The sequence below is a fragment of the Lepidochelys kempii genome, chromosome 3 (genome assembly GCF_965140265.1).
Source record: "Lepidochelys kempii isolate rLepKem1 chromosome 3, rLepKem1.hap2, whole genome shotgun sequence".
Lineage (NCBI taxonomy): Eukaryota > Metazoa > Chordata > Testudines > Cheloniidae > Lepidochelys > Lepidochelys kempii.
The window spans coordinates 8,085,950-8,107,129 of NC_133258.1; the positions used below are offsets into that span (position 1 = coordinate 8,085,950).

Below are 21,180 nucleotides of genomic sequence, written 5' to 3' on the forward strand. Positions count from 1 at the left end.
CTAGTATCCTAGAATACATTCTCTCTCCTGCACCACATTGAAAAGGAGTGGCACATTGTACAATAACAATCCCCAAATGCTCAGACTTTAAAAACAAGCTTGGACATCTTTAATTGATGAATTTTTAGTTTGACCTTTCTTTAAAATGCAATCAAATTATCTTTTTCACTAGGTATTAGTTAAAAATTTCACCCTTGAGTTTCACTTAAATGAGCCTGTTTTTGAAATTAAGCCTTTGTTAGGATTTTAACCTGGCTGAACATGAACAGGACAAAGGAAATGAGCTGCTTGGAGGAAGGCATAACAAAAGTCTATTTCTGTTTCTGAGCTTCAGCCCTTACTACGCATGCGATTGCCATCTTTGCTATAATGTATCGGGCAGGTGCTAAACATGAATCTCAACCTATTTGCTGGATTATGTTAGAAAAGGATCAGCATAACTAATTCTAACAACATGGGAAAGCCTCTGAACAGCTTTCCATTTCTGCTTCCTCAGATTCAGTTACACATGTATAGGTCTCACTACTGCAGTAAACTGAAACAAACCAAGCATAGCTGATTACAACATTGCAGAGAAGCGAAGTACATTTGTTTCAACAAACTTCAAGACAGTGAATATAAAGGCAAGGCTATATTTTAGCATAGATAGGAAGTGTTATGTGTGGCAGCATTGTGAAAAAAAGATTTACTATATAAGAAAAATAAAATGATCACTTCTGCTATTCTATTGAAGCTTTTATACAGCTTCATCACTGTAGTATGTGATGTTTAAAATCTTAGTATCTACAAGGTTAACTTGTTAACTGAATTTCCCAATGTTAACTATTACAAAACAATATTGTGGGAAGGTTTGTTAAAGGTAACCACTGGGAAAATCAAGTCTCATAGTGCTAAGAGGCTATATCAGTTGATCTTTTATTTCACTACTGTATCTAGCCTAAGATGCAATGAACTGCAATGAAGGTCAACTATTGAGGGCCGGGGGAGGTGTGTGTTCTGTTTGTTTTTTTCCAAATTTCATTATAGGAAAAAGTTTAAACATTTTAAATACCTCTATATCTTACTGTTCACTTTTTATTTATTAACACTTGCAAATAAACTATGGGAATGGAGAATTCATATCACATTATGTTTAAAGAGATCACCTAGGGATTATGTGCGGGTGGTTAGGCTGGGTGCAGTCTAAAAAAGGATCTAGCTTTAGCAATCACCAGGTAATAGAGCCAACATAAACGTTTGTGGGTCTGAAGAAATCTGTTTCTTTTCCAGCTTATTTCTTTATACCAATAAATATCATAATTGCCTCTTGATAGCAAGGAAGCATAGGACAAAGGTAAGGAAGGAAGAGATACCAACTTGCCAAGATTCATAACTAAGTCTGAGAGAAACATTTTGAACTTCACAATTTTGATGTGGAAAATCAGAAAAAAAAATTAAACATTATGGGATACTGATGCCCTACTGGGTCTGCACCTCTATAATGCAATTATTTTAAAACCTAGCCAATCTGCCTGTCAGTCACTCAATCTGTACCAATGGAAGGAAAAGCCATCTCACTATAAGGAAAGCAATTGCCTCTTTGGCTTTAGATATGAAAGCAACCACACATACTTTTGCTCTAAAAGTAGCATATTCAAAGACCAGGAGAAAACAGGATCTTCCTTAAGTTTTCCTTAAGTGTGTCACAGTCACTGCCCAAACTTCTCTCTTTTTGGTTAACTGCAGCTTACCATCCTTTTATAACCACTATATATAAAAGGAGGCAGCAGGAGCAAAACAAAATCATTTAGATGTCAATGAGCTTCATTTGAAGTCCTCCTAGATACAGTTTCTTTTTGCAACAGTAACCTTCAAATCAGAATTATTTGCAGTACAGAAACTGACTCCATAACTGCTCATTTCACATGAGCATGAGAATATGACTGCAACTGGACTGCAGACTGGAATATGTTTTGTGAATACACCCCTGCCTAGTTGACGCAAAGGGCTAAACATCTTATCCAAAATCTCTGAAGTTAATCATGTCACCGATGACGTTGGGTAAACTTAGGTCATAAGGAGATGGCCCATGTTAAATTAGCCCCAGAGTTCTGAGTGTAGCTGTTAGTGAGTTGACTCAAAAAGCTGGACCGAAATATTTATTAGATCACTTCAGAAATATGCCCTATACTTTTGGCCATCACAGGGTTATTACCAATAAGCAGGGGAGATAGAATTTATCCTGTGGAGACACTAACGGCTAATACCCTTCTAATTCTTCAAAGATAAGACTGCTGCATATAAAACTAAGGTTAGATGATGGAATAATCATATTTTACACATTACGAAGGAAAAATTCTCTCTCTCTCTCCTCATGCCACCCACTCCAAAGATGTATGAGAAGTTCACTTACTTTAAGTAACCAAGTGAGCACAGAATCACGATATGGAACAAATTTGTTCTTGTTCTTGCCAGCAGCCTGATCTGCTAGAGCAGAAATAACCAGCCCAAGAGTTGTAAGGGACCTGCATGGAGAAAGTAACCAACCCATGAACAAGTGAAGGGATCTGTAATTCAAAAAGCCCTTTTAAATGTGATAGATGCCCAAATAAATTGAAAAAGTTACTCACCTTGTGCAGTAACTATGGTTCTTCAAGATGTGTCCCCCTGTGGGTGTATCTGCATCCCTGCGCTGTCGATTGGAGAACTTTGGTAGCAGTCCACCCTGCTCGTGCATGCACTGTTCCTCGTCTGCCATGAGGTTAGCCAGTATGCATGGAAAATCCCTCCTTAGCTCCTTCTCTACTGCAGAGTCAATTACCAGAACTCCAAAGTAGAGGGGAGGAGGGTGGGTCATGGAGCACCCACAGGGACACACATCTTGAAGAACCATTGCTACTGCACAAGGTGAGTAACTTCTTCTTTGAGTAGTGTCCCTATGGGTGCTCCACTGCTTTGAGTAGTGTCCCTATGGGTGCATCCCGAGCAGTGTCCACTACTGAAGGCTGGGGTTTCAGAGTTGAGTCTATTATGGATGACAGCACTGAGGCATCGAATCTGGCATCTGCAGCTGAATCCATGAGGATAGCATAATGCTCTGCAAAGGGTGTGTGCAGATCCCCAGGTAGTTGCTCTGCAGATTTCTGAGATAGGGATACCTTTGGAGAAGGCGACAGAAGAGGTGACTGATCTTGTAGAGTGTGTGCATATTGAAGACAGGGGTATTACATTACACATCTGGTAATAGAGCTTGATATAGTTCGAGACCCATTTGGAGAGTCCTTGAACTGAAATCGCTACACCTTTCGATCTATTTGCACCAGAGAGAAAGTGTCTCAGAGATTTTCTAAATGCTCTTGTCCTGTCCAAATAGAAGACCAAGGGCCTCCTCACGTTAAGCATATGGAGGATGGTTTCCCTATTATCCTAAAGAGGTTTAGGATAGAAGGTTGGAAGTTGAACAGGCAGGTTTATATGAAACGTGCAAGTTAGCTTGGGAGTGAACTTTGGATGTGGACGAAGAGTGACTTTGTTGGAGAACACCACCCTGAGGAGGGGATGTGCTACCAGGGCTGCTATCCCCCCCTATCCCGCTTGCTGAGGTAATGGCGATCAGGAATGCTGTTTTCATTGAAAGGTGAGTAGACAAAGAAGTGGCCATGGGTTCAAATGGTGGTCTAGTCAGTCCTTTTAACACTAGGTTGAGAGTACACTGAGGAGTGGGAAGTCTAGGTTGGGGAAAGAGTTTTGCTATGCCTTTGAGAAATCTCTTTGTGGTTGGATGAGAAAAGATAGAGTATCCTTCTACCTGTTGATGGAAGGTTGCAATTGCTGCTAGGTGAACCTTTAGTGAGCTGATAGAGAGACCTGATTTCTTGAGAGGCAACAGGTAGTCCAGGACTATCAGTAGGGTGGCTGCATTCGGGGTGACGCCTTTAGGTTGACACCAGATTTGAAATCTTTTCCACTTTTGCAGGTAGGTACAACGAGTAGCTCCTTTCCTATTGTGTAAGAGCACCTCCCGTACTTCCTCAGAGAAAAATGACTCTATGTGATGGAACTATGAAGGAGTCAGGCTTTGAGTCACAGCATCTACAGGTTGGAATGGGGGGTGCGACCCTTGTTCTGCAATAGCAGGAACAGAGTGATTGGAAGAGTCATCTGTGGAGATAGTGGCAACTGCAACACATAAGAGTACCACATCTGCCTGGGCCAGATGGGAGCAATCAGTATGCTTGTTTCTCTCTTTTCACTTTCAACAGGACTTTCAGAATTAGAGGAAATGGGGAAAGGTGTAAAGAAGACCCTTGTCCCATAGGAGGAGGAGGAGTGTCCCCCAAGCAGTGTCATCTGATCCCAGCTCTGGAGCAGTACTGAGGGCATTTCTTATTCTGATAAGTAGCAAACAGATCTACTGTCATAGTCCCCCATTGTTGGAATATGTTATGCAGGACCATCAAATCTACTTCCCATTCATGGATGAGTGAGAACTTGTGACTGAGGTTGTCTGCTGTAGTGTTGTGTATTCCCAGCAGGTAGGCTGCTAATATTAAGACCATGTGGGAAATGCACCAGTTACATAACTTCAGTGCTTCCATACACAGGGAGTGTGATCTGGCACCTCCCTGACGGTTTATGTAATACATGTAGGCCACATTGTCTGTCATGACTTTTGTGTGCGTGTCTTTGATCAGGGGGAGAAAATGAGCACACGCATTGCTGACCGCTCTGAGTTTGAGCAGATTGATGAGAAGGTGTTTCTCAGATAAAGATCATTTGCCGTGCACCATGAGATCATTGAAATGTGTACCCCATCCTATGAGGGACCATAGAATCATAGAATATCAGGGTTGGACGGGACGTCAGGAGGTCATCTTGTCCAACCCCCTGCTCAAAGCAGGACCAATCCCCAACTAAATCATCCAAGCCAGGGCTTTGTCAATCCTGACCTTAAAAACCTCAAAAGGAAGGAGATTCCACCACACTCCTAGTGAAAAAAGTTTTTCCTAATATCCAAATGCTTCGGTGGTCAGGAGTAACAATGGAGGAGGCTGAACAAATGGGACTCCCATACATACGTTCACCAGGTCTTTCCACCAGCCAAAGAATTGTTTAACCTTGGTGGGCATTGATGATAATTTGTCTATGCTGTCTCCATTTGGCCTGTAAACCAAACTGAGGCATCAGTTTGGAGGCATCTTATGCAGTCAGGCATGAGCTATGACTGATGTGCCCACGGCCATATGCCCTAAAAGCTGAAGGCAGTGATTGGCCAAGATCTGGAGGCTGGATTATACTGTCTTTACCAGCATGGAGAGATTGAGGAATCTGTGATGTGGGAGGAGTGCTTTCGCTTGGATGCAGTTGAGGTCAGCACCTATGACTTCTAGTCTTTGCACCAGTGTTAATATCCGTTTTTGTGCATTAATTTGTATGCCCGGATTCTGGAACAGATTCAGTGTAGTTTGGGTGATTCGCTGGGCTTTGGTGAAAGAACATGCCCTGAGAAGGAAGCTGTCCAGGTAAGGATACATCATGATGCCCTGAGTGCGTAATAGGCCGCCACTACTGAGAGGACCTTGGAGAATACCCGGGGGAGGAGGGGGGGGGGGGGGAAATGAGAGGTATTCTGCTGCAGGGTATTCTGTACTGGCAGTGGTAAGAACTGTGACTCGGTATGATAGAAATGTGGAAATACACATCTTGGAGGTCAAGGGCCAAGAACCAATCTCCTTTCTCTAGCACTGGAATAATCGTCGATAGGGTGACCATCTTGAACTTCTTCACCTTGATAATTTGTTGAGTACTCTGAGGTCCAGTATGGGTCTCCAACCTTCCTTTTTCTTCAGAATTAGGAAGTAGCAAGAGTAGAAGCCTTTGCCTGTTAGATGTGTGGGCACAGGCTCTATGACTCCTACGCTGGGGTGATGGCTTACCTCCTGACACAGCAGACTCTCATGAGAAGGGCTCCTGGAGAGGGAAGGGGAAGTTTGGGAGGGGGGGGAAGGAGAAATGGATAGCGTATCTACTCTGAATGATCTCCAACACCCACTTGTCAGAGGTTATCTTTTCCCAGGTGCTGCAGAACGGGATAAGATGGTCTCTGAAGGGATGTGTGGGGTTTTCCAGTGTGAGATGGTGAGCAGAATGTTCTATAGGCACCTCAACCAACCTGTCAAAACTGCCATTTTGAGGTGGAGAACAGAGAGGAAGTTGATTGAGATCCTGACTGTTTTCGCCTGAGGAACTTAGGCTACTTTCTCTGCAGCTCGTAAGAGCTCTGTAATCAGTACGGATATGTGTATTGTGATGAGCTGGGCTTAACCAGTGGCTGAGGGCTGTATTTTCTTTTGTAGGCAGGAGTATAGATCCCAAGGGACCAAAGAGTTGCCCTAGAATCCTTCAACATGTGAAGGGATGCATCGTCTTCTCAGCAAATAACTTTGTCCCTTCAAAAGCAAGGTCGTTCCACCGTAGTTTGGACCGCTTCAGGAAAGCCGGACAAGTAAAACCACAAAGCCTGTCTCATCAAAATGGCCACAGAAATCAAGTGTGCCCCTGTGTCAACTGCATCTTGCATGGATTGGAGGGACATTTTAGCCAACAGTTGGCCCTCATTGACTATGGCCTTGAATTGTTCTTTGCGAGAATCAGGCAGTTGCTCAATAAAGGAACTGGAATTTTGTGCAGTTTTGGTAGTCATACTTTGCCAATAAGACTTGGTAATTTGCTACACAGAACTGGAGAGTGGCTGATGAATATGCCTTCCTGCAGAACAGATCCAAACATTTCCAGTCCTGGTTATAAGGGGTGGATCTGAACTGCTGCTGGCAGCCCCTACAGTTAACTGCATCCAAAGTGATGGAATTAGGAGGCGGGTGGGAAGAGAGAAATTCTGTGTTCTTTGCTGGCACGTAATACTTTTTGTCGACACGCTTGCATATTGGCTGGACAGATGCAGGGTTCTGCTATATGACTTTAGCAGGGTCCAGGAATGCCTCACTAATTGGAGGTGGAGGAATACAAAATGTCCACCAGCTTGTGGTAAGATTCGGTCATCTCCTGCAAGGGTATTTGTAGGGCTTCTGCCACCCTCTGTGCCAGGTCCTGGAATAATGTGAAATCAGCCATTGATGGCAGAGGGGATCACCGTCTTGTCTGGTGACGATGATGAGAAGTGGGCTTGAGGAGGGACTTCTTCCTCCACCTCAGCCTCAATCTCCTCTCCTGCCTGTTCTTGGGGTTCAGAAGCCCTCAAAACCACAGCAGAAGGAGGGTGTCTCCTTGTTTGCTGATATGCCATGCTAGAGGCATGGGAGGCTTGCTGTCTCTGAGCCTGCCAAGGGTCCCAGTGTGGCCATTGTGGTGAGTACGGGCCCAGTGGTTGGTACCATGGCTGACCAAACCAGGGAGGCTGTAGATCAGGTGGATGATATGCCTGATGCTCACAGTAAAATTGAACCCCATATGGCAGGTGAGAAGAGCAGCTGGAACCCAAGTTTTCTTGCTCATTTTCTGACTCTGACAATGAGAAAGGCAGAGCATGGCAGGGAGATGTCTGTGAGTCCAGGGCTCTGCGAAAACTTGGTACTGGGGCCCCGATACTGAGTAGGGGTGAGTCAGGTGTGTTGGACATCGAAAGATCTGTTGCACACCAGAAATCCAGTGGTGCAGATGACGTCAGTACTGTAGGTAGTTGTCAGTGCAGAGAGGCTTGCACCGATAGAGTTGGAGATGCGGACTTGGCCTCAAAGTTTATTGATGCCAGATGCACCGGAGTCAGTACCGGTGCTGATATCCGTACCCATGGAGCCTTCCCCGGGGTGGAACGTCTATGTTTTTCATGTCCCTGCAGTACTGATGTTTCTTTGCCCATGCCCATTGGGTCTTTGGGCAGTCCAATTTCCTCTGTCATTCAGTACCACGTGTGCCCTGGGTACCAGTTTTAGATGGTTTGGTGCTGTTGATACCAATGATACCGATGGAGCCGGAGATAGTTTTCAGCTCCATCAGGGCTCACTACAAGGACTCACAGACCTTCTCCTAGAGGCTCATCTCTCTAGGCTCACCTCCCTTCGACGTAGGGGGTTGCGATGAGAGTTCCTGTAGGGACTCCGGGGTTGAAAGACTGACTCCATGAGCAGGAGTTTGAGAATAAACTCTGTCTTTTCTGGACCTGGGCTTTCAGCTGCTGGCACAAGACATACTTTTGTGGAATGTTCTTTTCTCCCAGGCAGCGAATGCACTGTGAGTGTCCGTCAGTCACTGGGATAGACACACTTTTTGGAGCTGGGCATACCCTTGTCGGGGGGCGGGGGGGGAGGGGGGGTGTCACCCCCACTAGGGTTGGTGAGAAGAAAACCTTTTCTTCTTTTTTAGGCACAGCCAAACAAAAATACAAATGAAGTAAAGAAAAAAAGCTTCAAGGGAAGCTAAAATTAGCAAATCTAAAGGAAGTTAAATATCAGTGAATGGACTGCTGAAGCTCCGTCTCTTGCCAGGAGCTGTTAAGGAGGGATTGCTCACACATGGTGGCTAGATTCCTGGCAGGTGAGGAGCAGTGCATGCATGGGTGGGACAGATGGCTACCAAAGTTGTCTGATCAACAGTGCAGGGACGCAGGCACACCTACTGTGGAGCATCCATAGGGACACTACTCGAAGAAGCAGCTTACTTATCTGTTCTGTAACTGCTGTTCTTGGAGACGTGTTGCACATATCCATTCAACTCTTGGTTGGTGCGCACGCGTCCAGTACAGCCCATATAAACTCTATCCTCTGAACGGGTGAGAGGACAGACTTTTCTGAGTTGATCAACAGTCCCAGTGCCTTACAATGTGACTGGACAAGAGCTACAGTACCTGAATCTCGAAATGGCCTCTCGCAAGCCCGTAGTCCAGATAGGGATAGATATATACTCCTAACTTTCTCAGGAAGGCAGCTACCAGTCCCATACATTTTGTGAAAATCCAGGGAGCTGCCAACAGGCCGAAAGACAGCACTGTGAACTGGTTTACCAAGAATCTGACATACTTCCTATAGTCTTGATAAATCTTCACATGAAAACAGGGAACATTTAAGTCGAGGGTAGCATAGCAGTCTCCAGGATATAGGGAGGGGGAAATGGAAGCTAGTGACACAATAAAAAATTATCTTTTTTAGGTATCTGTTGAGCTGATGTGGTTCTAAAATTGGCCTGAGATGTCCCTTTGCTTTCAGTATTGTAAAATAGCAGGAATAAATCCCAGTTCCTCTGTGACACTGAGAAACCTCTTCTATGGCTCTCACCCAGATGACAGTTTGAACCTCCTGAAGGACGAGCACCTCGTGAGAGTGGTCCCTGAATATGAACACAGAAAGAAACAAACTGAAGAGTGTACCCTACTTCCATGGTACATAAGACCCATTCGTCTGAAGTAATTTGGGACCATGCACTAAAAAATAGGAGAGATGGTTTGCAAACAAAGGGGAAGGAGAAACTAGAATCATGGGCAGTGATCTGGCATCCTCGATTCAATCATCAAAATGGTTGCTTAGTACCCCCAAGGCACCTAGAGGGACCAGGAGGAACTGGAGGGGAAGAAGTTGGCCTGCACCTATAATTCCTACTTTTTTCCCTCAATAGGTCCTGGTGAAGTGTAAGAATGGGTATTTGTGGGACTGCTGAGGACAACGGTGCTTTCTCAAAGCGGCAAGTGTATACATGCCCAATGACTTCAGAGTTGCCCTGGAGTCCTTTAAACTGTGAAGTATACCATCCGTCTGAGCTGAAAACAGGGATGATCCTGCTGAGCTTCCTGGAGCCCTGAAGACTGTAACCATGAGCATGGCTGTGGCACAAGCCATGGTTTAGCAGCCAAATTAGTAACATCCAAACCAGCCTGAAGCAACATTTTTGCCACTAACTTCCCTTCATCCACCTATGAAAGGAACTCCTGTTTAGTGTCCTCAGACAGCTTGTCCTTAAATTTCAGGACAACATCTCAGATGTTAAAGTTATATTGCCCAATAAGGCCTGCTGGTTGGCAATTCTAAGCTGTACCCTTGCCACAGAATAAATTTTTCTACCAATCGAGTCCAGCTTTTTGGCACCCTTTGGCTTAGAGATAGCCGCCTGTGGCCCCTGGACTTCCCTCTCTTTGGCAGCCGAGACAATGAGTGATCCCAGAACAGGGTAGGAATAAAAATGTTTAAAGCCTTGTGAGAGAACATAATAGCTAAGCTCCTTCCCACTTGTTTTGATGTGGGATGGAATGAGGAGAAAGTTGCCACAGCCACAATGATGGGGTCTAAATTAGCTGTTACCATGAAAGAAAAAGATCTTGGAATCATTGTGGATAGTTCTCTGAAAACATCCATTCAATGTGCAGCGGCAGTCCAAAAAGCTAACAGAATGTTGGCAATCATTAAGAAAGGGATAGCTAATAAGACAGAAAATATCATATTGCCTCTATATAAACCCATGGCATGCCCACATCTTGAATTCGGCATGCAGATGTGGTTGCCCCATCTCAAAAAAAGATATATTAGAATTGGAAAAGGTTCAGAAAAGGGCAATAAAAATTATTAGGCATATGGAACAACTTCCATATGAGGAGAGATTAATAAGACTGGGACTTTTCAGTTAGGAAAGAGACGACTAAGGGGGGATAGAGGTCTTTAAAATCATGACTGGTGTGGAGAAAGTAAATCAGGAAGCATTATTTGCTCCTTCTCATAACACAAGAACTAGGGGCCACCAAATGAAATTAATAGACAGTAAGTTTAAAACAAACAAAAGTAAGTATTTCTTCACACAACACACAGTCAATCTGTGGAACTCTTTGCCAGAGGATGATGTGAAGGCCAGGACTATAACAGGGTTCAAAAAAGAACTACGTAAGTTCATGGAGGATAGGTCCACTAATGGCTATTTAGTCAGGATGGGCAGGGATGGTGTCCCTAGTCTCTGTTTGCCAGAAGCTGGGAATGGGCGACAGTGGATGGATTACTTGATTACCTGTTCTGTTCATTCCCTCTGAAGCACCTGGCATTGGCCACTGTCGGAAGACAGGATACTGGGCTAGTTGGACCACTGGTCTGACCTAGTATTGCCATTCTTATGTTCCAGAGTCTTGATGGACGCTAAAATCACCTTATCAATTGATAGTGCCAACTCAGATGGCACTGCTGGGGCCACAATGTCAATGATGCAGTGAGAAAACTCCTTAATCTCTTCTACTTGAATGTCCAAGGCTAAGGCCACCTTTTAAAGATCTCTTGGAGAACCTTGTAGTCATCAGGAGGGGGTGAGGACACACCCGAGGAACTACTTAATGGAGGGGGGGAAGAGGGAGTGGAGAAGAGGAAACTAGCACAGGTTGAGGCTGGGCCTCCTCTGATAGTTGTTCCACAGTATCCTCCTTTGAATACCTTTTTCCTGCTCAGGAACAGGCTGGACTTGATGAGATGACTCCCCACATCTACTTGAGGAAACTGAACATGAATGACACAGAGGATCTGTAAATAGGAAGGAATGCTCATGGGTTCCAGAATGGCTACAAAAGGCCTTGGACTCCAATATCTTTCTGGCTACATGTCCATGCCAGCACCAGTCGCAGAATCTCGCAAGACCCCGGGCTGGTAAAGTATGGGAGAGAAGCGGTGAGACACACACTGTGGCTGAGAGACATGAGAGCCAACATCCAAGAAAGAAGAATCGGCATCTCCTGACCATGGAGGGGCCATTTCAGTTGGCACTGGAGACTGGTGCCAAAAGTCCAGAGAAGAACAGAGAGAAGCCATCACTACTGGCTTCCCTCTGGATGGTACAGACAGATGATGACTCAGGGACATGGGAGGTTGATTTGATACCGAGTGCTGCAACGAGGAGGTTGATGCTGAACAGTCTACCTATACTGTAAGAGAGATCTCCTGCCCCACTGGGGACAGCAGCGCTAATAAGCTCAGCAAGTTCCTTGCAGCTGCAAATGCCTCTGGCATGGATGGTATTGGAATAGTCACTGACCAATACACAAGAGACAAAGATGGTGCCGCAGATGATAAATGTGCCGCTTTGGGCCCTGGACTCAATGTTGTCTGCTTCAGTGCCTGAATCAACTGTGCCATTTTATCCAAAGAGTGAGTGGAGGAGTGCTTCAATTTTGATTGAACTCTATTCGACACTTTGCCCCCATTCTTGACAGACTTAGGGATTGGAGATCTGCCTCTCCCAGCAATGTCTTTGGAAGACTTCTGCTTCTTCCTGGGCACCCGCAAGGATGAGTGGTGCCAGGACTCAGTCAGCAATGGCAGTGTACCGCTCACACATGCCACACAGTTCGCTCTCTGACCAAGAAGACTGTGAAGGTGGGCTCAGAGCAGCCTCCATTAAAAGAAACTTCAGCTTGGCTTCTCCATCTCTTTTGGTTCTTGGCTTGAAGTCCTTGCCAATCTGGCACAGATCCCTAAGGTGAGTCTCACCGAAACACTTTGAACAACTAGAGCGCAGCTTGCTCGCAGGCTTCGGCTTTGAGCAAGAAAGACAGGGCTTGAAACCTGGGACCGAGGCATTCCTTGGTACTGACAAACAGAACCCCAAAATTGGGGAACTGAGAAAAAACTAACGGATACTAAACAAACATATCTATCACTAACTAACACTAAGAACTATGTAACTAGGTAACTATATACAAGAAAAACACACAGAGAACTTGCTAAAGCAAGACCAAATTCTAACAACTGTCCTGGGCTGCAAGAAGGAACTGAGGGGAGCCAGGAGGGGCTTTGCCTTTTATACCTGCATGTGGTGGTGTGCAGCAGCAGAGGACACTTGAGCTGGTCTGATGGGTACTGCTGAGGGGGAAATTTCTGCCAATTGTGCTCACGGCACGCACACACCAAGAGTGGCATGCATGTGCAATCACTCAGAGAAGAACAAAAGCCTTCCAATCATTGTCATTTAAGTAGTGTAACTTTATCTCAGTTTCACAGAACTAATATTGATCTAATTGGTACCTATAGCTTCAGTGTAACAAATACCTAAAGCAGTAACAGCCCTTGCCCATCCAACACCACTTCAGACAAATGAAATTTAGTTTGGTGGTCTCCATCTAGTCCCCCTTTTGTACACATCAATTTCTCATAATTATTAGTCTCTATTCATGAAGATAACTGCAAGTGCAGGAGTGTCAGATGTAAGGCAAGACCCTGCTTTTCCAAAAAGCAGCTATGACAAAAACATTAGCCAGTGGCATTTCCACTAATATTCTCTTCCAACACAAGCTACATTGCTTAGCAATGTATCAATTTTCTATGTGAGAAACTCACAAGATAAAAAGTTTTCAGCCTTTATAATCGTGTCCTTGCAACACAAATTACATACATAACTGTTGCAGGGAGCATAAGCCAACATAAAACACATCTTAAATTCTTAAAATGTGCACAGATCACTTAAGAATTTCTATAGAAATAACATTCAAATACAAAACAACCTCAGAAAAGCCTGAATTGGTTACAAGTACCTTGCAGAAATCTTATTAATTAAACAGTGCATTAGAAGTTTGGTGTAGCTTTCCTTTATGGCCTATTTTAACAAAATAGCAGTCAGAAAAATCACTAAAAGCCTTACTTGTTAATGTTGCTTCCTTCCTTCAGCCTGTCACCTGCAGCACCAGTCTTAGTTGCCCTTTCACTGCCTGCTAAGTCCACCAGACTCAGTTTGCCCACTTTCTCACCCGATGTCTGAGGAACGGACAAGAGAAAAGTTACTGTTAAAAGATTTTACTCACTAAAATTTCCAGTTAAGTTTCACAGTTTGCCACGTTTTCAAATAAGAACGCAGGTTGTATTCCTTACTTCGGACCTTTTATCAAACACATTTTAAAATAAATATTATAACAAGAACTGAACATTTAAACATAGCGCTTTGAATCAAAAAATAATCCTTCTATTACTTTAGTTTCTGCCTCAAAAGTGGTAATGTGGGATGCACCAAGCACTCCAAGATCTGTAGCTAGACACCTAAGTACTGGAAGGGAGGAACGCAGCCAGTATCAGACAGGTATAAAGCAAGAAGAGTGGGAGGAGGGAACCAATGGAGGGAGACAGTGGACTAGGAGCCACAGATCAGGACGCTCAATCTAATCAGGGGCAACATCTCTAACTTAGTTTTCTCATTTTGAAAATAGGGATCAGCTGTTTGTCCAAAGCCACAGTGGGAGTCAGGGACTCCTGAATGCCAATCTCAGGCCTGCTGTATACTTAAAACGTAGGATGACTTAGCTATGGCACTCAGAGGTGTGAAAAAATCATACCCTTGAGAGACATGTATAGGCTGACCTAAGTCCTGTGCTCAGACTGCATCATTCTGAAAATAAGAATGAGCAAAGCAGGAAGTATGTTATAATTCCACATTTTATGAAGGGCAGATATTTACAAAAATACTAAGATGACAGGGAAGGTTTCCCACATCCCTTCCAAAGACCTTCTCCTTGAAGAAAAGGATTAAAAAACTTTCAACCCTCATCATATTGTAGACTTTAACCCAATAAAAGTTTTATCATAAATTCTTATCACTCTTGCAAGTTATAGCTGGACCAAAAATCAATTTTTCAAACATTCAACTTGGGATTTGGACTTCCCTTAAATTAATAAGTATCTTAAGCTTTGCCGTAGCTCCCATCACTGTAGTATGTAAGTGCTAAGAGTACAATTAAATTTTCAAAAGTACCTATGTCTCATAAAAAAAAAATCAATGGGACTGATTTTTTTCACTGGGATACAGGTACTTTTGAAAATGTTACTTTGTCTCAAAGCATACTGCACTTCCATCTCATAGCACAGTATGTTGGATCATCTAATTTCAGAACCCAAAGACAGCAGAAAAAAAGCCAGGCCAGAAGCCCGTGTTCCAGAAATTCATATAGCTGCATAGTCAGCAGGGTGGTCACTGGAGGACAAGAAGGGAAAGAGGAAAGCAAAACAACTATCTTGGGCCAAGCCTAACCAGAAGCATCAAAGAAACCAGAAATGCAATGTAGCAACAGAAAAACTACATGAAAACTACATGAAAAGTACAGCATTATAGGGAGTGTTGACATAGCAAAGAGAGTGATCTGGAGGCTGAGGCGGGGAGGGAGAACTGAAAGAGAAATATAGCATGGTGGGTGAGGGGGAGTTAAAGAAAGAGAAAAGGGTTAGACAATAAGAAAAAGATTAGGGATGCAAGGAGACAAAAATAAAGAAATGGAGAACAGGAGTCGGAGAGCACTTTGTGGGTAAAACTACTGTATCTATCATCTATTCAGATGAATACCACTTTTAGGCATTCAATATTCAGCAAATATAAGACAGACAAAATCTTACTAAATTATGCAGGTGATGTGAACACACACATTTCAGAACCCATATTAGATACAGGAGTGGCGTCATAACACTGAATCTGTGACATATTTCCACAACAAACTGATAAAATGTGCCCAGAATTCAAATTTCATCGAGGAAATCAGACAAAAGCAGTGGAGCTGAGAGGGACAAAACCCTTATTTAAAACCCAAAATAGCTTAATGAACAAAAAACTACAGAATGTGATTAGTAGTTTTTGTTGGTTTTTTTTTTTTTTTTTTGGTTCTTCCTCGTTCAGCCATGGGGGCTTCAAACAGAGCACAAGTGGAAAATACCTATTTCCTGCCTTGTATCCATCACTCCTAGACCCCTCCCACTCCCACATTCGGGGAGAGGGAACGCAAACTGGGGGTGTGTAAAATCAAAGAATAAAACTCATTTAAGCTAAATGCTTTATGTCAATTCTACATTCAGTATAATTTGTTTTTCCACACTCTCCTCAAAGTGAGGGGAGAATTTGATCAATGATGCTGGATGCTCAGCTGGCATTACATTGTTCACTTTTCATAGAATCAAACTCATAGAACCATAGGATCAGAAGGGACCAAAAGGGTCACCTAGTCTAACCCCCTGCCGAGATGCAGGACTTTTTGTGTCTAAACCAACCACGACAGATGGCTATCCAGCCTCTTCTTGAAAATCTCCAGTGAAGGCACTTCCACAACTTCACCAGGCAGTTTGTTCCATTGTCCTGCTGTTCTTATAGTTAGGAAGTTTTTCCTGAGCTTTAATCTAAAACTGCTAGGCTGAAGTTTGAACCCACTGCCTCTTGTCCTGCCCTCTGGGGAAGAGAGAACAACTTTTCTCCATCTTTTTTATGGCAGCTTTTTAGGTATTTGAAGATCACTATCATGTCCTCCCTTAATCTCCTCTTTTCCAAACTAAGCCTACCCAGTTCCTTCAGCCTTTGCTCAGATATCTTGCATTCTGTCTTTGTTGTCCACCTCTGGATCCTATCCAGTTTCTCTACATCCTTTCTATATAGCGATGATCAAAATTGGGCACATTAGTACAGCTGAGGTCTACTCAGCAGTACTATCATATCACCTCCTGTGACTTGCATGCTATGCCTGTTAATGCAACCCAAAATTGCATTTATTTATTTATTTATTTATTTTTGCAGCATGTTGACTCATGTTGAAGTTCTGATCCACCACAACTCCCAGATACTTCTCAGCAGTGCAGCTGCCAGGCTAGTTATCCCTCATTCTGTATTTGTGCATTTGTTTTTTCTTACTTAAGTGTAGCACCTTACATTTGTCTTCATTGAATTTCATTTTGTTGTCTATAGCCCAGCTCTCCCATTTATCAAGATCCCTTTGAACTTTTGCTCCATCATCTGAAGTGTTTGCAAACCCCTCACCTCCAGCTTTGTGTTACCTGAAAATTTGATCAGTATGCTCTATATTCCTACATCTGATTATTTTACTGACTGCTGGGAACTAATGAGACAAAAGGAGTTGTGAAGCTTAAGACTGGTTACCTGATTAGTTAGGTTAGCTTTGCCTTTAGAAGGGCCACAGGCTCAGCACATAGCTAACAGGAAAAAGACAAATTTAGCTTAATAAGATTAACCAAACTGGTTTAAGTTTGTCTTCAGAAGTTCTCCGATGAAGTGAGCTGTAGCTCACGAAAGCTTATGCTCAAATAAATTGGTTAGTCTCTAAGGTGCCACAAGTACTCCTTTTCTTTTTGCAAATACAGTCTAACACAGCTGCTACTCTGAAACCTCTCAAATTTTTGTATTTTCAAGTTAAATTTGTTACGCCATCACTGCTAGGTTGTAGAGGTTAAGGAAAAGTAAATATGTTTCTCATCAATAAAAGGTAAAACAAAATTAAAGGAAAGAAAGTACTCCTGACTGAGAAAGTGAAATCTTTATAACATTTTCAGCAAACATACTTTTGGAAATATATGCTTGCATATTTATACCTGCCTCCGGAAATTTCCACTACATGCATCTGATGAAGTGGGTATTCACCCACAAAATCTTATGCTCCAATACGTCTTTTAGTGTATAAGGTGCCTCAGGACTCTTTGCCGCTTTTATAGATCCAGACTAACATGGCTACCTCTCTGATATTTGGAAGTAGTCCATGAAAAAGTTACAACCTGAAATCTTCATACGTGCACAAAGGTTTTTTCATTCTGAAGTGTACCACCACAAAATGTTCCATCAAATATTTGCTCGTAAAGAACAAAGCCAATTTTATATTCAAACACTCTTCCAATACTTCAGTTTCCCACCCCCAGACGCTATTATTACACTAGTATTACTGTAGTGCTTAGGAGCCCCAGTCATTGAACAGGACCCCACTGTGCTAGGTGCTGTACAAATACAGCACAAAACAACAGTCTGTGCCCCGAAGAGATTACAATTTAAATATAAGAAAAGAGGCAACAGATGGATACAGACTGACTAATAGGGGAGTACAAGAAAACAGACAATATTGGTCAGTGCGATAGACACTGGTTTCAGCACATCAGCAGCTGACCACTGTCAAGCTTTTTATAGGCATCATACCAAAGGGGTGCTTTACGGAGGGATCTGGAGGATAATGAGTCAGTTTTGCAGACATTTTACTTTCCATCTAGCCCCCAAATCTATATTACAAACTCTTATTTTAAAACACATGTTTTATTGCTTCAGATATTAGGATTGAGGAATCCTCATTAAATCTACTGCAGTTTTGGGCTTGCATCCTTATATTACTGCATTTCAAAAGCCAGATTTCAGTCTTACATGTCCATCAAAACATCTAAAAAAACCTAGCTTCATTACATATGTACACAAGCACAGCAGTCTATTTAAACATATTATAAAAGCCATGATTAGAATCTGTAGCTTGGATTAGACATCAGAGGTTAAAATCTCTACCTGCAAATCTCCTGCTATTACTTACCCCTGATTGTACATCATACAGTGTGTGTGTGAGGATGATCTTGAAGACTGCATGTGACCGACTGCTCTCTTCATTCATGTTGGTTGCAGCCACTGTTCGAGATTTGTTACCCTCTGACATCAAAGACTCTATGTCCTAAATAAAATCATAAGGCCTTTAATAATATGTACTAGGCACTATCTGCACAAACATTGCTTTCACTAAACTACTTCAACAGATAGTAAAAATAAAATTTTGTTAAATGTAAAATAGACACAAGTTTCTCCCTGGGTTTGATTTTTTTTAAGTCTCTAAAGATAAAATAGCACAATATTGTGCTATTTTAAGTTAAAGAGTAAGCAGTAAACAATCACTGAGCATAATTCAATTTAAACAACATAACTATATGTACGTTGTCCGTTAACTTTATTTGGATTTCATGGTGAGGGATACCATATTCCTTTTTATTGGTTGGCTGCCTGAACAAAACATTAATTTACTGCAATGAACAAAGTAGAATGGCATTTCATTTGTGAAATACTGCAGCACTTTAGCTCACTCAGTAGTTAGAGCTTTTCATTAACATGCATTTTAATTTACAGAACCTCAAATTTTATAAAAGCAAAACAATCAACAGAACAGGCTATGAGGTTTCTCTCCTGGACAAAAGCTTGGGAAGTCCTAGAATGCCATAATTCATCAGTGGCTTCAGAGAGACCCTGAGGCATAGGAGCTGCATATTGTACATCAATTTTGAAAATGGTCCTTACTGCCCCAGTCACAAAATTTATTCACCCAACCTTTAGCAGGATGATCCTGGGGAAGGAAAAAGCAAAACAAAAACACAATGTTTTCCTGCGCTGAATGTGTGGAATTTTGCAAGACTGCTGTGTAGTGTGTACGGAAAATGTACGTGAAATAATTTTATTTATAGAAACTAGTAGTAAGGACTGCAAGAAATAACAGGGTGCTCGTAACAGGACTCATAAACCAACCTCTGTATTGCAAGTGGGTCTGCTTAGAGGCATAAGAGTTTTGGAATTCCATCTTATAATTACTAGCTCTTCTGACAGCATATCAAATAGCTTCACGAAGACACTGTGCTGCACAATCCTTAGAATCTGAATTACTTAGGTTGAACATAGGGTTGCTACATGATCATTAATAATACTCTTCATTTATTTAGTACATTCCATCCAAGGATTTTAAGTGCTTTACAAATACTAACTAGTTAATCCTTTGTTCCCATTTGAGGAAATGGAGCCACAGAGAGATGAAATGACCTAACCAAGCCTCAAAGCACATAGCAGGGTATCTGCTCTTTATTTTCTCCAGTGAAGGCAATGCACCAACCTTCCTTGTGAATCTGTTACATGTCCAAACTGTTTGTATAGCCTGGGTTACTACGACTATGAGTTAAGGTTGCAGCAAGGAAGAACTATTAAACCAGCCTTGTAAATCTTCCATTTCCCCCTTTTTTTTTCCCCCCTTCTTCAATCTTAGGTGGTAAGAGTGGTACTCACATGTTTAAGACTTTCATAAAGGATTTCTTTAAGCACATCCTCTCTTAATCCCTTAATTACCAAAACATAATATAAAAATAATCTCACTACTATAAACAACCACTTGAGCAGTGACTATAAGAATTACCAGTTTCAAGACCTATTCCGTCCCTAAAATTGTCCCTTACCTTGTAGCTGGCGACAGCCAGTTTAGAAAGTCCATCTACATAAGGACCAAAGACGTTGTGCTCTCTAACTTTTAATGACTGACGGCTTCTGTTTAAAAAAAAAAAAAAGATTTGTACTTACAAAGGGGCAGCCATCCAAGTACAATAAGGTTTTTAGTGAAACCACAAATTTTTATCAACTTACCATTCAAAGCACTACACAAGATGACAAGACCCCATAGCTACCGTTCAAAGCAGGAATGGTTTAGTGTTATAGTGCGCTAGAGAAAAAACCCACCTGTCTATACATACAGTGCTGGCAATTTCCTGTTCCTCACTTCATGAAAATCAATTTGAGCATGAGACTAAGTGTTTGGCACATATTGGGCCTTTAAATAACAATAAAGCAGCTATTTGTGCGGGGTGGAGGGGGCAGTCTGGAAGACAACACTATCCCATAACAGGGATAAGTCTTGAACCCTGATAGGATGCCTAATAGGGAGTCCATTAGGGCAAGGTAGGGAGACAGCCTTCGCTCATAGAAACAAGATCATGTTACATTGTTCGTGGTCAAGCATCCTGTGTGTGTGTACTGCTTACCCTTTGGGGTCAAGGAGATCTCTAACTTTCTCATTGTAAATCTCCATGTAGGACACTTCCACTTTGAAACTCTGTTCTTCGTTTTCCTCTTTCTGTGCTCTTTCAAAGAGACCACTGCAGAGTCTTGGGATTAATCCAGGCTTGTCGGCTGTACCCATCATTGTGTAAGATTTTCCAGACCCTGTGCATTTGAAACTAGTGTTAGTGCTTTTACAACAGATTTTTTGGGGTGATGGGAATAAGGGGGAAGTAAAGGGCAAAGAATGGTTTGGAACTTTTCACAATTATCTTTAAACACAATTTTCTGTATGTAAAGGAACCAAGACACCAATTAAAGGACAGAGTAAGAAGGGCAGCCTACTTATTAAATCAAGCTGAAAAGGAAACGCCAAGCTATGTAAATTGATTGAAAGCACTTATCAGCCTTATCATGTACATCAATTTAATGCCTACCTGAGTTTCATACCTACACAGTGCAAGTTAGCCAATTAAACAACCCAAGCCATCTTTGTTTATCAAATTAAAAAATGATGAGCAATGACTACCTAAATGCCAAGTCAGGGATCTTCCATTACAGAATATTAAAGATGCAACAAACCCAAGGACGGTCATGATCACAGAATATTCAGGAGACACTTATCTACAGTGTGGGAAAGCAGGGTAGCAG

General features: G+C 42.4%; 1 protein-coding gene across 5 annotated transcripts in view; it reads right to left on the reverse strand.

Moving 5' to 3' along the window:
• KIF13B (kinesin family member 13B) overlaps positions 1 to 21,180 on the reverse strand; it is a 207,138-nt gene that overhangs the window by 108,095 nt on the left and 77,863 nt on the right. For 4 of the 5 annotated variants that reach the window (XM_073335650.1, XM_073335648.1, XM_073335649.1 and 1 more), the window contains exons 6-10: positions 20,514 to 20,694; positions 19,935 to 20,022; positions 18,266 to 18,400; positions 13,588 to 13,700; positions 2,393 to 2,504 (exon numbers count right to left, since the gene is read on the reverse strand). In XM_073335650.1, coding sequence (XP_073191751.1) covers positions 2,393 to 2,504; positions 13,588 to 13,700; positions 18,266 to 18,400; positions 19,935 to 20,022; positions 20,514 to 20,694 — 629 coding nt within the window. Of the gene's footprint in view, positions 1 to 2,392; positions 2,505 to 13,587; positions 13,701 to 18,265; positions 18,401 to 19,934; positions 20,023 to 20,513; positions 20,695 to 21,180 lie in introns of those variants that run through there. The other variant, XM_073335651.1, reaches the window with a different exon arrangement.